We start from the raw sequence: 18831 nt of genomic DNA on the forward strand, positions 1-18831 counted from the left end.
CCACGCTGCTCCAATGCGGGTTGGCGGATATATTCCCTACTATGAGTAACGATCGCTATCAGGTGTACATGATAACAACCGGGACCGACGGCTTAACGTGCTCTCCGAGGCACAGTGGGGAGATCCACAAGGACTGCACAAACACCCAGACCACGGCAAACACCTGTATGGCCAATACAAATGTTTTTCATATGCGGGGATCGAACCCGCAACCGCCAGCGCAACAGGTACAATCCACAGCTGTGACCACTGCGCGAACGCTGCGTCACATAATACATAATAAGGTCTATATTAAAATACGTATTCCCAAACAATGCTCCACCATGCATTTTGCAAGAGGAGTTGGCATTACTTACTCTAGGTAACGTGCTTAAGCTTGCTTAGCGGCGTCCTCTTCTTCCTCTTCATCTAATTTGTTCCAGGGTTGAATATCAGCTGACATGAACATGATGAAGATGACATTACTAACAAAAGTGCAACCAGCCATCAATAATAATAAGACGCGCCACTGGTACCGATTTGTCTGAAATAAAAAAAAGCTGACATTGTTTTTTTCATGCTGAATATTATTTGTTAGAATACAAAGCAGAAACAACTAAATAAATGGAAAATTTTGGTCTGTTCATGTTTATGAATTTTATTTTTTTTCCTTCTTGCATCTAATATTGATTCATATACAAATGAATATATTGTTGTATCATAAAATCAATAAACTCTTGGGACGTTGGAGTTGAAGGAAATTTTGAAAGCTGGTGTCGTGGAGTCATGTGCTTGGAAATATATCTTTGTCAAATTGTAAGGTGTTCGGCTGTTGATCAGAAGATCAGGCCGATTTTAACACTCACTGTTAAAGCACATACATCCTATATAAAGATAGTAAACCTTAATAATCGAACAGAACTCAGAACTCTAGTTCAGTTAATTAGTGGCATTAGAATAATATTAAAAAGCTACATACCATATCAGTTACAACAAAGGAAATTATTATGGGTAAGACGACAGCAAAGATGTTGGTTAATGTGTTTCCTATCGCCATCAGGGTTCCGCAATAGTTTGGCGATAAGTCTATGTAATTTACCTGAAAGTAAAACACATGATTTATTATACACACTTACTACAAAGGTGAACCTGGATGGCTATAACAAATTCGACGATGCGTTGGTGCAAAGGACTGTCCTCACAGTTCCGAAAGATATTTGTATCGGCCATAAAGACGTTTGTCGTGGTTTGCGTGTTTGTGCTTGTGTATTGTGTTTCTGGACCTCCGAAACATTTGTAAATCCTAATGGGGGCCGTTGAGCTTAAGGCGTCTATTTATGTATTTATATGTTGTGAACAGTATTCAAAATCGCCAGCTTAACTCTCAATGCTGTGATCGCGGCGCCAACAATTGAAACCAAAAAAATAAATGCATTTAAAATTTAAAATATTTGTATATAAATTTTAGATCATCGCCAACACTTACTTACTTTTACGGGAATGTTGGTTTCAAAAAAAAAAAATTAACAAGGTGTAATATTAATAATTTCGAAACCATGCTTACCATCCAACCAAAGTGGTGTCCAGAATTCGCCGTCGAAAGTATGACAAAGCAGACAACGGCTAAAATGCTATTGTTCGTGAATGTCACTATTATTAGACATATCGCTGGTATAAAACACGCTGTAAGAGAAACGATTATCTTTTGAAATAATTTAAGTATTGAAAAAGTATTTCGATTGAATTGGCGTGTTTAAGTAATGGCCAACGTCCTCTGAAAATTATTTTCGATTTGCTATGACGGATAAACGGGATTTAGCGGATATATTGGATTTGGCGTGAGTAGGGGAGGCGTATCTCCAGCAGAAGACTTAGACAATTTAAACCGAAGATAAGTCTGGTTGTCAAGTTATTTTAATTAACTGTCCTCGAGTTAACAGGTTGTCAAGGATTCGATTTCCGTTTGGAGTAAATATTTGTATTCGTACTACATATATACGGAATAATCGTAATAATAGTAAAACTTTATTTCTTATTAGTCTTAGTGTATATTTATTATTTGCACATTTGAAATACACAAGGGAAGTAACAATAAAGGGAAGTAAATAAAAAAAATGTAAAGGCGGCCATATCTAATAGTGATCTCTTACAGACAACGCCTATCAATAGAGAAAATATTGATAAATTAAACAATAAAGTACAAAAATTAATTACTTTAAACTAAATATTATATACAGTACTCGCAAATAAAGTTAACTAAATCAATGAAATCAATATGTGTATCTCCTTGTTAGTCACCCTTCGTTCCGGAAGCCGTCGGTACCAGTTGTTACCAAAGACACGCACATCGCTACTCATGGTTGGGACAATGTCCGCCAACACTCTGTGTAACAGCTTAATGGGTTATGGTCTAACACTATTTATTTTACTGACACAACTTACCAATCGAATTAAATATTATTCTCGCCATTTTCATGCTGATGATTTTTCTATTAGTTAAATAATCGGACAGATTACCGAATGCTAACGCCGAGATACATGAACCCAAGTAAGGCAGTGCTGTCAGAATACCACTCTGTAAAAAAATTAAAAGGTTGTATATTTCATGTATGAAAGGTACAATGACAAATTTACAAGGATGTAATTCAGAAATAAAAATGAATGAACAATATCGTTATGATGACCTCGTGATGATATCGTTATGACCGGAGGATTTGCTCCAGTGTCGGAAGTGCAGGCAATATCTTGGCTTCACGACACGACTTGTCACCTCAAATGTGTGCCTTCATACAAAAGACTGTATTTTTAGTCGACTTCAAAAATCAAACTTTTTACTGAGCGTATTTAATTTGATAATTCTTTTATTATCTAAAAGATAGTGCTTTTCATGTAAAGTTATTGAATTTTTATTTTGATATGATTCTTTTTTATACAACTAGGTCGCTAATAGAGCTCACCTGATGATAAGCGAAACATCTGCAACACTTCTAGTGTCGCATCGCTAGCGGGCTACCGACCCTACCACCAATCCCCTCTAGTGGCTCTGTTTACCTTAATCACCATAGGAACACAACATTGCTTGAAAGCAGTGTCATTTATCTATGATATATATTATATATGATATTCTGTAAGTTCGAGGTACTTCTCCAGTTGGACTGCTCCAGATTTTTAGCAGAATATTTCCTGCTGTGCCCTGCCTTGATTATTCTTATTACTCACAGTACAGTTATCTTCTTCTTAAAATATTCTTACACCAATCACACTCAAGCCTGTTTTAAACCAGGTGTGTATCCATGATGAAGCACAAGAAACGCTGATACTTACAGCCATTATGTCGAAATTCAACACTCCAACCATGTACGATGGAACTTGATTAAAGATAAACACAAATGCCACAGAATTTCCCACGTGTGCTATGACAGTCGCCCACAGAGGAATCGAAGTAAGTATGTTTTTCCATGGAACTTTGGTGTTCTAAAACAAAATACAGAAATAATATCAACGTTTCTTTTATACTTTTTCATTAATTTATTACTTTAATCAGCAATTATTTACATAGACTCATAAACATTTAAAATTGTGACAAATTTATCATGTATAAAGTGTCAAAAACCTACAGGCTAACACCACATAGACACAAATCACAGTTAGAAATGAGTTGATGTTGCATTGAAATAAATAAATTAATATTGCTATGCTTTTATTTAATTGGGTAATAGTGACATTCAATAATAAAAACTTTTTTTGTGCCCAATATATTAATATATACCATAGGAGAGGGCTATATCCAGCAGTGGACAGCAATAGGCAGAACTGATTGACTGACTGACATTAATATACGATTGGGTAATGTAATAACAGCAGATTTTCTTCCGTTTGAGTTTATGTTCGTTTAGAAAGATAAAAAGAAGGGGCGGAGCCTTTCCCAAATAGTAAGAGGTTTGACGTCTTTCTCAAATCTATTTCTTTTGGTTTTTATATTATCATAAGAAAATAAGAGTACTGACCGTCACCACTTCTTCAACATGATCATGTACAATATATTTTTTCTCCTTCTCTGACACAAATCTATGTTCATTGGGGGTAGCAGATCCAAGGAAGGTGAGCAAGAAAAACGCAATTGAACATAATATTCCGACTAACCAAAACATGCCCGGATATCCCAATTCACTCTCAGCCAGAATACCTGCTAATAAGAACGCAAACGTGCTTCCAATGCCTGTACCTAAAATAAAAACATAAAAAATCCAGTCACACGATCATTTTGGTCATTTTTATCTGTCACCTTTATGATACCGTTTTCTCGTTGTGTCAAGCACAGTGACTTTCTATAGCGATCATCCGCGATTGAGATTAATTATAATAAGAAAAAGATATTTTAATCGTAATAAAGTAACTTTGTTTTAAGTATTGTGTGTTTCTTATATTTTTTTTTTTTTTTGTTCACTACATTATTACTATTTAAGAAAATATTTTTCAACTTTTAGTCTCAAAACTATGTATGTAAGGTTTTATTTATGTATATTTTTGTACCCGCATAAATGTAGCTGCTGAGAGAGTTCCGTTCGCTAATAGGAAACCAATGCGTGACTGTAAATTGGATTCCGGGGTAAAGTCCAGCTAGAGCACCGCCTTGCAAGAAACGAATTACGGCAAATGATATCCAATCACCCTAAAATAAAGTTAATATGCAATGAAACAAACTAATTTCGTTATTCAAATTAAATTATGGAATTGTTTGTTTTAAAGTGACAATAATAATACTATAATAATTGACTCAATACAAAACAAAAAAAAAAATAGTACTATCGAGTCGAAAACGGTTCTTTAATGACATGCTTAAAAAATGACATGCAAACTCACCCATGCAATTAACCAAGGTGCCACAAGCGATGTGACTGCATTTAAAAACAATGATATTTGAAGCAAAAGCTTTCCACCAAATCGCTGTCCCAAGAGACCGATAGGAAACATCATGACAGCAACTCCAAGGAAAAACGCCCCGAGAATAATCTCGTGTACTGACTTCGGCCAATCATAAAGCTGAAAAAAAAAAATATGATAAAAAGAAAGTTTTTTTAGAAAAATGTTCATACATAGAAAATCACAATAAAATGTCAAATAATATGACCCTTTACATGAAATTTTAAAGTAAGTTCTATGTGGGAAGTAACACATATCATCCCACAGAGATAAGTTGTATCATGTCACACCTTCTACGTGACATTGGCAAAACCATCTTTGCTCATTTGGCACTATTGTAAGTCATTAACCAAGAAGAAGAAGAAGAAGATCATGTCACACCTCGTGTGTATGTACTTGTTTCTGTTTAGGTCTTACAATCTACCCTAGTGAGACCTGGTCAGAGGAAGTATATAAATACATCGCACTCAGTTGTCGGTATTAAAATATCCAAAAAGATTAGTCATTTATTAGGTATTTATTAGGAATGAGAAATATTGTCATATATATAATTATTCCCTTCCCCCCAACGGTCAAAAACGATAGTTGAAGTACTCAAAATGGACCTGGCTAGATCTAGGCCAATCTAATCGCTTACTAGATATAACAAAAGAAAATTTGTGACTAGTTTGAACTTACTTGATATATATCCAAATGTCTAACGATGTCATGCGTTTCAGTCAATTCAAATTTCCAATTTAGCCTTCTGGTTACTGTGTCCGCAGTATTATTATCAGGATTCGACATCGCAACAATCGTCACTCCTGCATGACCACTCGCAATGAAACCGAAGGCAAGAGTTAAAAACATCAGCAATGCTTGTATGTGACGATATCCTAAACCATACGAGCCTGTATCTTCATCTTCGGAACCTAAAACAACATAAACATCAGTAATCAGAATTATTTGTGTTCTTAGATGTAGAACACTACTCGCGGTGTCAACTGTTCTGTTGTTACCTATAAATGAATATCACCGAAGAAACAGAACAAACATTAGGTTTTACTTTATAAAATAAGCATAACGACATAAATCAATATACTTATAACTTAATTTTGACGTACTTATCTTTTGAATTATTTACAAATAAGTATTTTAACAATTACAGCAGACTATACAATAGATTTAAAACATAAAGAACACGCAGACTGCCACTTTAAAAGCCAGAATCCCTACTAATATTATAAATGTGAATATAAGTTTGTTTGTTACGCTTTCACGGGAAAACTACTTAGCCGAACATCGTGAAACTTTGTACACATATTCTTGGAGGTATAAGAAGTAACATAGGATACTTTAAACCTATATATATATATATTTATAATTCCATAACTTTATTAGCTTATATTACTTTGTAAGCTAACTAAGCTATGGAACGATTTACCCGTCAGATCGAAATTTTTGATATGATGATTTTATATTCGGTTCCCTGCCACCGTGGCTACGTTGGCTAGAGTACAGACACGGTCAGTTAGAGATGCAGGTTCGATCCCCGCTGGAACGGTCGATTATTGATATGATATTATAAAATGTTTAGAATTACCCAATGTGTTGGTAACACAAAAATAAATAATAGGAATAGGATAAATTTATTAAAAAAAAAAATTCAATGTGAGCGAAGCCGCATTAGGTCAATACCACCTTATCACGAAATGTTCCTTATATCGTGATAGTGTTATATTGAAATAAAATACAAAACAAGATTAAACAGTTACAGAAATGTCCGATCACTCTGGAAAATAGCTGATAAAATACTCCTGTATAAAATTATTACTAAGAGGTTTCTGAAATTAGTCAACACTGTTTACGATTTAAATATAAGTACCATAATAATTGTGTTTGCTCGCAAACGAAAAACATCGACTTCAATTACATCGACAAGTAGTCAACAACGTAAATAGTTGAAAGAATTGTCAAGTAAGCACGCGTTATCAATGATTATTGAAAAAGTACTAATGATATCGCGAGCAAATTTAAATGTCACCACATGACACGCAACACCTTTCGATAAAATAAAAATCATCGACATCGGTCCACCCTGTCAAACGTTCTGACAATAAAAAATGCAATCGCATTGAGAAGCTCCCCCTTTTTGGAAATCGTTTAATAAAGTTACACAACATTCGAAACACAAAAGATAAACTGTTATTTTAAATCTATGAGACCTTATGCGTACTTTATTTCAAAGCAATCTTCTTTTAATTTTTTACCCTTTTCTGACCTTTCTTTTATTAACTCAACGTTGTTTTTGTATGTTTAAGTGTCGAAATCACTTATTAAGAGAACTAAAAAAAATATTGATCTAATGATCTTTTACTCACAAACTCTAATTTACGTGCAAAAGATGTATCAATGGAACAGCAACAATTCGTTAAATTTTAATAAATTGTTAAATTTTGGTAAATTGAAACAAAATAAACTATTAACAAAATAAATATTTGTAAAGTAAAACTTAAATCAAAGTAACTATTAATTTTAAATTTAGTTTTACGCTTCTTTAATTTTAATTTTTCAATTTATTTTCATTTTACACATTAAATTGATGATAATTAAAAAGAATGAAATTATTTTTTAACTATTTATTTCCAGATAATATTGACATAGTTTCTTTTTATTAATAAGTGAAAATAAATCATTTTTTTTTTGAATAATTTAAAATTAGTTTATTTTGAAATTTGAGAATGAATGAAAAAGAATTATTAATATAGAATAAATTGTTTGAACTTACTTGATTCCTCTTTAGATTTTCGTCCTATTCCATTAAATATTTGTTTTACAGAATTCACCATTTTTTTTTTATTTTTCTTATTTTTCTCAAAATATCCAAAATAGGTCAAGACTGCTTACGCGTCAGTTGAAAATGATACTCTTGCGCTGTATGTAAGGATATATATATAAGTAGTATTGACTTCTTTGAAAATACTTTACATAGGCTGTTCGTTATACAATACGGTACAGTAAAATTCTAGATACGCATAAAACTTTTGCTAACTTTTCACAATTTTAAGGACAGTATCATTACAATTTACTACATTAACCAATTTTTATATCATTTGTATAAAATACTAAACGAACACAAAGCTTTCTAATACAATCGGAAAATCAAGAAAAGTGAGCAAGGGCTACCATGTCCAGTACGGGCATGGCTAAAGACGCTAGTACCCCGACAGAAACTCCGCTTTGCAATGTGACCAGGAGTTTTGGGATAAAACGAGGTCGGCAATTTCTGCGGCAGTAAGGCAGCTCTTTGGCGTTTCTAAGGGACGACGGGCTATTGACAGGGAGACGTGGTGGTGGAGTGATCGAGTGAAGGTGGCAATTCGAGCAAACAAGAGTGATTTAAAAAGTGTCAGCAAAGTAACACTTTTAATTATAGAGAAAAGTACAAAGCAGCCAAACGTCGCAGCAAGAGATCGGTATCCGTAGCTCGCAGCAAAAGCTTATCGCCACTATGTAGTAGGCTTGAAACTGCGGAGTGACAAAAGCTTATTTACAAGCTGGCAGATGCCCGGGACAAAGCGACGCATGACATCACAAAGTATCTTTGCGTCAGGGACTCTCAGGGCACACTTCTTTGTAATCACACCTCTGTGAAGGAGAGATGGATAAGCTACTTCTAGAAGCTAATAAACCAACAGCACCCATACAGTCTTCCTTTCGCATGAATCGCCACCTGACCCCGGACTCGTTGCCCCTATAACAACTGATGAAATATGTGATTGTCTTCGCCGCATTGGTATTTAACAAAAAAAAACTTCTGTCTCAATTTGTTTATAATATTTCAAGTAACATTTTTTTTTACATATTCTTCTTGTGTGTCTCATTGCTGCATAATATTTTAAACGATTTTAGAATAACACTCTGTATATTTTTACAAGATTTGACTGCTGATACTGATACTGATACTTATCTGTCGCTACTTTAGCGATTACTTTATCTCTATTAAAATCATGTATATTAATTGAATAGATATAAACATATATAATATACTAATATTAGAAAAAGAAATGTCATTTTAAATATTTTAATAGATATTTATCAGAAAAAAAAAGCGTGTCAGCATTAAGCTGCAGCCTAATGCTGAACGGCAAACTGATGACGTACATTAAGACTGATATTTGGTCACACTATTAGACTATTGAGTATTAGAATTATGTAACATGCAACATCATGTGACACTGGGGGAGAGGAGGGAGACTTCGGAGTGTGAGGTGTGGTGAGAGCGGTGTACTCGGACAAGAGTTAATTTACTATTTAAATTAGTAATATTAAACAAGAAATAAATCCAAAATGAAGAGCTCCAAGGAATATTAACAATGGGCTGTCCGAGCAAAGAGAAACCGGGAGTGGCACGTGATCGAATTCAATATGAATAGCTTAAGTAGTAAAACTTAGTTTGCTTCTATAAAATATTCGATAAAATTAAGGGCAGATAAAATAATTAAATAATTTTTAAACAATGATGGCGATTATGTGACGTATTGTACGACTAGATACTTTCGCTTACAAAATACTGAGAAATTTGTTTCTGACTATGACTTGTATCCGGATAGTCATGATTTAAATATTAGAAGCTGGATTAAGAAAATCGAACAACTAATTGTTGCATACGCCGATGCTCTGGTATAATGGTGCGTTTGCTGTGTCGGCGGCGACTAAGCGCGGACGGTCGCGACTTCGATTGCCGCTCAAAGCAGATATTTTTGTTTATACAAATATTTATATTCAATCTGGTTGCTAGTTCTTGTTGGCATCACCACCGTGCCTTCGCTTGATGCCATGCATCGCCTTTTCCCGGGCATCTGCCAGCTTGTAAATAAGCTTTTGCCACTCCGCAGTTTCAAGCCTACTACATAAATAGTGGCGATAAGCTTTTGCTGCGAGCTACGGATACCGATCTCTTGCTGGCACGTTTGGCAGCTTTGTACTTTTCTCTATATTCAAGAATGTTACTTTGCTGCCACTTTTTAAAATCAGTCTTGTGTGCTCGAATCGCCACCTTCACTCGATCACTCCACCACCACATCTCCCTGTCAATAGCCCGTCGTCCCTTAGAAACGCCAAAGAGCTGCCTTACTTTACTTTACTTTTTAGGCTTTTAGTCCTGAATATAGCTGAGGTCCCACCTTTTTGTGAAACACGCTGTTACCGCGCTACTATCTTCTTTTATTGTCTATTTTTTATTTTGTTTTTTTATTTCTCACATATTGTATTAGACTTAAGACTTTGATTGTAATGCCTGTCTCGGATGTTATATGTATATGTAGTATTTTATACAAATGACATAAAAATTGCTTAATGTAGTAAATTGTAATGATACTGTGCTTAAAATTGTGGAAAGTTAGCAAAAGTTTTATGCTTATCTAGAATTTTACTGTACCGTATCGTATAACGAACAGCCTATCTAAAGCGTTTTGAAAGAAGTCAACACTACGTAGACACATATATATCCTTACATACAGCGCAAGAGTGTCATTTTCAACTGACGCGTAAACAGTCTTGACCTATTTTGGATATTTTGAGAAAAATAAAAAAATAAAAAAATGTTGAATTTTGTAAAACAAATATTTAATGGAATAGGACGAAAATCTAAAGAAGAATCGAGTAAGTTCAAACAATTTACTCTATATTAATAATTCTTTTTCATTCATTCTCAAATTTTAAATTTAATAAATTTTATATTTATTCAAATATAAAAAATAAAATGATTTTTTTCGCTTATTAATAAAAAGAAACTATGCCAATATTATCTGGAAATAAATAGTTAAAAAATAATTTCATTCTTTTTAATTATCATCAATTTAATGTGTAAAATGAAAATAAATTGAAAAATTAAAATAAAAGAAGCGTAAAACTAAATTTAAAATTAACAGTTACTTTGATTTAATTTTTACTTTACGAATATTGATTTTGTTAATAGTTTATTTTGTTTCAATTTACCAAAATTTAACAATTTATTAAAATTTAACAAATTTTTGCTGTTCCATTGATGCATCTATTGCACGTAAATTAGAGTTTGTGAGTAAAAGATCATTATATCAATATATTTTTTAGATCCTTAATAAGTGATTTAGACACTTAATCATACAAAAACAGCGTTGAGTTAATTAAAGAAAGGTCAGAAAAAGGTAAAAAACTAAAAAAGATCGCTTCGAAATAAAGTACGCATAAGGGCTCAAAGATTTAAAATAACAGTTTATCTTTTCTGTTTCGAATGTTGTGTAACTTTATTAACCGATTTCCAAAAAGGAGGAGCTTTTCAATGCGATTGCATTTTCTTTATTGTCAGAACGTTTGACAGGGTGGACCGATGTCGATGATTTTTATTTTATCGAAAGGTGTTGCGTGTCATGTGGTGACATTTAAATTTGCTCGCGATATGATTAGTACTTTTTCAATAATCTTTGATAACGCGTGCTTAGTTGACAATTTTTTCAGCTATTTACGTTGTTGACTACTTGTCGATGTAATTGAAGTCGATTTTTTCGTTTGCGAGCAAACACAATTATTATGGTACTTCTATTGTAATCGTAAACAGTGTTGACTAATTTCAGAAACCTCTTAGTAATTATTTTATATAGGAGTATTTTATCAGCGATTTTTCAGAGTTATGGGGCATTTCTGTAACTGTTTAATCTTGTTTTGTATTTTACTAACCGACTTCCAAAAGAAGAGGAGGTTCTCAATTCGACTGTATTTTTTTTATATAAATACATTCTGTAGTATATTTTATATCAGTATTTCACCCGTGCGAAGCCGGGGCGGGTCGCCAGTTTAAATTACACATTAAACTAAAGATAACATTAAAAATGAAACTGATAATAATCATCTCTGTTGACGACAAATAAGTATAATCATCCTCAATTAGCAAAATTATTAAAACAATTCATCAAACAAAATAATCAATAAAAAATATTGTTTTATCAAAGAATCTTGAGAGATAAAATAAAAGAATATTGTGATGACGATGATTTCTTTAAAACCATGTACTTTTTATCATATTTTTCTTGCGTTAATATTATCGATTTATCCGACCGTATACTAGATCGTTCAATAAGTCCCGAGACTAACCTGGAAGTGGCGCATATATTAAAAACTCTTTTGATTTTTAAAAAGTACTGGCTATCAATACAAGAATATGTGTCAAATTTTTAAAAATGGAACAATAAAATTATTGATTTTGAAACATTTAAGTGACTATTTCGATACAATGGAAAAAAACGAGTTTCGCGTGTTGATAAAACATTGCTTTTTAATGGGAAAAAATACCGTTGAAGCACAGCAATGGCTTATAAAATGTTATGCAGGATCAGCTCCCTCTAAAGCAACCATTTGTCGGTGGTATGCCGACTTCAAACGCGGTCGCATGGACACCAATGATGGGGAACGCTCAGGTCGTCCAAATGAAGCAGTAACTCAACAAAATATTAACCAAGTCCTCAAAATCGTATTGGAAGATCGGAAGGTAAAAGTGCGAGATAGCCGAGATAGTGAAGATTTCAGCTGGTAGTGTTTTCACTATTTTACATAAAAATTTGGCCATGAAAAAGCTTTTTTCTAAGTGGGTGCCGCGTTTGCTTACAACTAATCAAAAGGAACAACGTATCAATGATTCAGAGCGATGTTTGGCGCTGATGAATCATAATAAAAAGGATTTTTTACGTCGGTATGTAACAATGGATGAAACCTGAATATACCATTTCACTCCGGAATCCAATGAGTAGGCAGCGGAGTGGAGAGCGGCTGGTGAAAGCCACCCGAAGCGTCCAAAGACTCAGAAATCGCCCGGTAAGGTTATGGCGTCTATATTTTGGGATGCGCATGCAATACTTTTCATCGACTACCTTGAAAAGGGGCAAAATATAAATAGTGACTATTACATGTGCTTATTGGAGCGATTGAAGTACGAAATTACGGATAAACGGCCTCACATAAACAAAAAGAAAGTGGTGTTTCACCAGGACAACGCGCCTTGTCACAAGTCGTGAGAGAGTTAGCCAAAATTAACGAATTGGGCTTCGAATTGCTTCCTCATTCCCCTTATTCGCCAGACTTGGCCCCCAGCGATTACTGGCTGTTTGCAGACCTCAAAAAAATGCTTCAAGGTAAGAAATTTGACTCAAATAGTGAAGTTATCGCAGCAACGGAGGCTTATTTTGAAGCCAAAGACAAATCGTTCTACACACATGGGATAGAAAAGTTAGAAAAGCGTTAAAGGGACTGTATCGCTCTTGGAGGAGACTATGTTGATGAATAAAAATTAATTTTATAAAAAAGACCTTTTTTAGTACTTAGTCTCGGGACTTATTGAACCACGTGTTATATATCGACTTATCGTATATGTGGTCATATTTAAATTTCATCGAGACCTGTATTTACTTGACATTTTTGCACGCGTTAAATTTAGAGTAAAACAATTCTTCTTTTCCTAAACTATGATACATTTTTACTTATTTACTTTTTACATTTTTACCTATTTATTTTATTTTTCATTTATATTTTAAAACTACTATCATACAATTATTTATCGTAATTTACTTATAATTACTGATACACTGTCGCGCTGAAAAGGACGTTTTTATTAAGTATTGTTATTTTCCTCGCTAAAGAGCTCCGATAATAAACGGGTCCGGTCGCTGCTAAATTCGAAGTGCTGAAGGGAGAACCGCGGCCTCCGACGCGCTATTTATAGGCACGCTCCCGCCGCGGCGGCCGGAACCGCCGCAAACGCTACGTCCCGCAATTTTTAAATCTGTAATATCTTCGAAAATATTCATTTAAATCATATGCTGTAAAGGGCCATATAGATCTATATTAAATCAACAATGTATTAAAGGTATTTAATTAGATAAGGATTAATGTTGTATTGGTTAAAATTGCTTCGAAAATTAGCCATTATTTGTCGTAAAAAGTAAATGACAAAAAAATGTTATTATGGGATATCCATAAGAGATAGACATATACCATAGGAGAGTTTTCTGTAGATCTTTTCAATTTGTACAATATTTAGTACATTATTTTGATAAATCTCGTAGGGTTCAGCCTGCGTTTGCAATGCAAGCGGAAAATGTAATTATTTACGACATCACATTAGAAACATAAAAAATACCAGTATTTCTCCACTATTTAATGGATGTTATTATACATATAAACCTTCCTTTTCAATCACTCTATCTATTAAAAAAACCACATCAAAGTCCGTTGCGTAGTTTTAAAGATTTAAGCATACATAGGGACATAGGGACAGAGAAAGCGACTTTGTTTTATACTATGTAGTGAGTAGTGATTAAAAAAAAGATATACGCATGTGATGAAGGCTGCGGCTTCAAAGTTGGACTAATTGAAGACACAACTATGCCTGTTGGAGACAACCTAGTTCGAGTGATAGTTCATGGAGCTGGTGGAGGAGACTATAGACTATATATAAAATGAAGTGTGAAAACGTGAGGTTCTGCAACATAGGATCCGATACCATTTGTTAGCAGAAGGGAATGCCGATTATCAGACCTGAGAAGTGTACATCAGACTTCGAGGTGAGTGCAAATAATTTAAAATTGAGAAAAGATGAGTTGCATAACAATTTTACAGTTGCGCAATATTCAAACTTTCAAAATCATAAAGAGTTTGTTTTGCTAGTTCTAATCAGAAAATAATTTGCGCTAAAATTAGGTGTAATGAATATTGAACTAAACACAAATTAAACTGTAGTTCGAAAATACAGAGAGAGGAAATGGTAGTAATGAAAGTAGTCGTTGATTTAATGGGTATTATAATGGAATCCAATTCAGATTATTCATTTTCGAATACACTTGTGTCTGATAAAAATGGTGACTACAGATTTTGTGCAGATTATAGGGAATCAAATGCAATTACAATCAAAGATCGGTTTCCTATGACCAATGTTTTGACGATAAATTGGCTAAATTATCAGTTACAAGTTGTTTTACGAGTATCTATCAATTTTCGGGCTATCATCGTGTTAAAATTTATCCTAACACTATACGGCATTTATTACACCAGATGACCTTTATGAATATTTTTGAAGGTGCCGTTCGGACTGGGCAGTGCACCATCGGTATTCATGCGCGCTATTCAAAAAATAGTAAAACTTGTAGATAATAATGAAATTGTTACATTTATGAATGACATGTTATTATCGACTTCTTGTATATCAGATTTTTTTTTAAATATCTATGCCTCCTACATACGCGTTTAGGAAGGGGTTTGTTGTCTTTTTTTTATAACACAACTAGATCGGCAAATAAGCGTACAGCTCACCTAGCTTATAGATGCTTGCAACACTAGAAGCTTTGCAAGCGCGTTGTCGACCCTAATCCTAATTCCCCCCAGGAGCTCTGGTCACTTTACTCACCGTCAGGAACACGACACTGCTTTGGAAAAAGTATTATATAGCTGTACTCTTCTGTAAGGTCGAGGTACTACCCCAGTCGGGCTGCTCCGTATTTTGAGCAGGAAATTTCCTGTGCCCTACCTGAGTTAAAAGTCAAGTTATTTGTCTACTAGTTCTCTTTCATTTCAGTTCTCGCTTTCATGCTTCTCTCACTTTTATTCTGTCTACTGTATATTTCTTTCATTCATCACCTTTCACACTCAAGGTGGGTTCCCTTCTACGGTTGGATCTATTTTAACTATTGTTTATTATCTTTATTTTTTTTGTAAACACAGGGGTAAATAAAACATGTGTTATCAAGTATGCAATAGTCGCCCAACGGTTATGACGTAGTTTATATTAATTGTTATGATATAGCTTAGTATATACACGTAATAATTTCTTAAATCAATATTTAATATTCTTATTTATAATTACATTCGTTTGATATTATAAATAAACCAATAATTAACTCTATTTGACTCATCGGTGACATTGTACAAACAGGGTAGACAATCATTTTCACTTCAGCCTCTCGCAGTCCACTGCTGGACACAGGCCTCTCCAAGTTCGCGCCAGACATCCCGGTCATCCGCAATCCTCATCCAGCCTACACCGGCAATCTTACGTAGATCGTCGGTCCAACGGGCCTGAGGACGTCCCACACTGCGTTTGCCAAGACGCGGTCTCCACTCTAGGACCCGTCTACTCCAACGACCATCGGTCCTGCGACACAGATGGCCAGCCCACTGCCACTTCGACTTGCTAATTCTGTGGGCTATCTCGGTTACTTTCGGTCTCTCGCGGATAGTCTCATTTCTAATCGTATCTTTGAGAGAAACCCCAAGCGTAGCCCAATCATTTTACGCATTCATTATTATTCGAGTTGTTAACAACGTTACGCTGTTCAAAAATATAGAGATATTGTGATAATCGCCTTGGCTATTTAATTTAGAAACCCACTAGTGCTTAAAACATGCGAGAGTATCGTTTTCTTATACAATTTTGCCATTTTAAGTTTAGTTATATATTTATTTATTTACTTGTACACGGGTTATACGTCTGCTCCGTGTCCTCGAGTGGAGGCTGAGTCTTAGCAAACGTAGTGTGGGACGCCTTCCGGTCTTCTGGACCGACGATCTACGTAAGGTTGCCGGTAGGGGCTGGATGAGGATTGCGGAAAACCGAGATGTCTGGCGCGAACTTGGGGAGGCCTAGGTCCAGCAGTGGACTGCGATAGGCTGAAGTGAGTGTGAGTGATACATTTTACTGTTTTACTCTTTATCTCTATACCTTGTATCCTACAATCTATACTAATATTATAATAAGGAAAGATTTGATTGTTTGTTAATTTGCATTGAATAGACTCCGATACTACTGAACCGATTTGAAAAATTCGTTCACTGTTGGGAAGATACACTATCTGCGGATAACACAGGCTATATTATAATTTCAAAAAAAAACATAGGGGAAAAAAATATATTGAAATATTCATTAAATACCCGTGCGAAGCCGGGGCGGGATGCTAGTTTGACATATAATCAGGGGTAAGGAAACACAAACAACATTTTATTTTACAATTTTGATATTTTAAGTCATTACATTTTGTCTATTTACTTATATAAATAAAAATCTTGACTTTCGCGGGCGGTGTCACGATAAAAACTAGTATAACTCAATTCTTTGTGTTGTATAATGTCAATGTTGAATAAGAATATAATGTCAATGTTGAATTGTATCTTGTTTTTCGAATAATATAATTAAGGTAATAAATACAACTTAAAATTATAAAAAACAACTTCCCATAAAAAATATTTTATATTAGCTTAATAACATTTTATAATCTAACTGAAAGCTTAACCTATATGTACATCGGAGACAGTTAATAATTCAGAACGAAAAAAGGAAGTATGGCGCGGCGTCCTGACGCTGGCAGCAATGTCACTGTTAGAATAACGCTGTCGTCAACACGTATATAATAATACATGAATGAAGTAGAAAGCGAACAGTCCGAAAGAAAATTGCTTTGTTGAGACACAATATTTCATTACATCGTTTTCAGGTTCTGCACAATAAGTTTCTTGATTTACGTCTTAGAGATCTGGAACAAAAGGAACGTTGCTTAAGTACGGAGGTTTGATGAAATTAAATCTACATTTTACATATAGGTCTATATTAAAATGCGTTTTCCCAAACAATACTCATTTATACGTCTCTGAAGGTGTGTTTTCGACCATGCATTTTGCACAAGGAGTTGGCATTACTTACTCTAGGTAACGCGCTTAAGCTTGCTTAGTGGCGTTCTCTTCTTCCTCTTCATCTCCTTTGTTCCAGGGTTGAATATCAGCTGACATGAATATGACGAAGATGATATTACTAACAAAAGTGCAACCAGCCATCAATAATATTAAGATGCGCCACTGGTACCGGTTTGTCTGAAATTAAAAAAAAAGCTATTCTATATCGATTCATATACAAATTATATTTCTGTTGTATCATAAAATCAATAAACTCTTGGGGAGTTGAGGTTGAAGGAAATTTTGAAAGCTGGTGTGGTGGTGTCAAGTGCTTAGAAATATATGCATGTCAATTCGTAAGGACGTTCGACTGTTCATTAGTAGATCAGGCGATTTTAACACTCACTGTTAAAGCACATTCATCCTATTTAAAGATAGTAAATCTTAATAATGGAACAGAACTTGGAATTCTATTTCAGTTAATTAGTTGCATTAGAAGGCGTTAAATTATTATAAGCTTAACCTAAGTCTAAGAAATACGTACCATATCAGTTACAACAAAGGAAGTTATTATGGGTAAGACGACAGCAAAGACGTTGGTTATAATGTTTCCTATCGCCATCAGGGTTCCGCAATAGTTTGGCGATAAGTCCATGTAATTTACCTGAAAGTAAAACACATGATTTATTATAAAAATTAATACAAAGGTAAACCTGGATGGCTCTAACAAATTCGACGAGGCGTTGGCGCAGAGGTCTATCCGCATAGCTTCGTCAGATATTTGTATTGGTCATATAGATATTTGTTGTAGTCTGGGTGTTTGTACTTGTATATTGTGTGTTTCCGGACCTCCGAAACATTAGTAAATCCTAGTGGGGGCCGTTGAGTGTGAGGCGTTTATTTATTTATTTACATGCGTCGTGGACAATATTCAAACTCGCCAGCGCAACAGCCAGTGATCGTGGCGCCAACAATCGAAACCAAGAAAATAAAAACCTTTTTAAATTGAAAATGGTTGGATATACATTTTGACCCATGGCCAACACTTAACTTATTTTTATGGGAATGTTCGTTTTAAAAAAATTAGCAATGTGTGATATTAATAATGACCCCGCGTTGGCGCAACGGTTACAGCCATGGATTGTATCTGTTGCGCTGGCGGTTGCGGGTTCGATCCCCGCACATGACAAACATTTGTATTGGCCATACAGGTGTTTGCCGTGGTCTGGGTGTTTGTGCAGTCCTAGTGGGTCTCCCCACCGT

General features: G+C 34.6%; 1 protein-coding gene across 1 annotated transcript; it reads right to left on the reverse strand.

The window, feature by feature from the left end:
• Positions 1-370: 370 nt before the first annotated feature.
• LOC123656202 (putative inorganic phosphate cotransporter) lies at positions 371-9967 on the reverse strand. The gene is made up of 10 exons (XM_045591906.1): positions 9895-9967; positions 5581-5813; positions 4843-5022; positions 4513-4651; positions 3987-4204; positions 3304-3453; positions 2422-2554; positions 1544-1662; positions 959-1078; positions 371-523 (listed from the first exon to the last, which is right to left on the reverse strand). Exons 1-10 carry the CDS (start codon positions 9965-9967, stop codon positions 371-373), a joined length of 1518 nt encoding a protein of 505 aa, XP_045447862.1.
• Positions 9968-18831: the final 8864 nt, after the last annotated feature.

The sequence above is a fragment of the Melitaea cinxia genome, chromosome 9 (assembly GCF_905220565.1).
Source record: "Melitaea cinxia chromosome 9, ilMelCinx1.1, whole genome shotgun sequence".
Classification (NCBI taxonomy): domain Eukaryota; kingdom Metazoa; phylum Arthropoda; class Insecta; order Lepidoptera; family Nymphalidae; genus Melitaea; species Melitaea cinxia.

Excerpts from the sequence above, each read along its gene's own strand:
- LOC123656202 (XM_045591906.1), bottom strand. The coding sequence starts at position 9,967 with ATGTGGTGGTGGAGTGATCGAGTGAAGGTGGCGATTCGAGCACACAAG. Across the intron at positions 5,814-9,894 it reads TTTTAAAAAGTGGCAGCAAA|GTTCCGAAGATGAAGATACA; the intron begins GTAACATTCTTG and ends ATGTTGTTTTAG. Across the intron at positions 4,205-4,512 it reads CAGCAGCTACATTTATGCGG|GTACAGGCATTGGAAGCACG; the intron begins GTACAAAAATAT and ends TTTTTATTTTAG.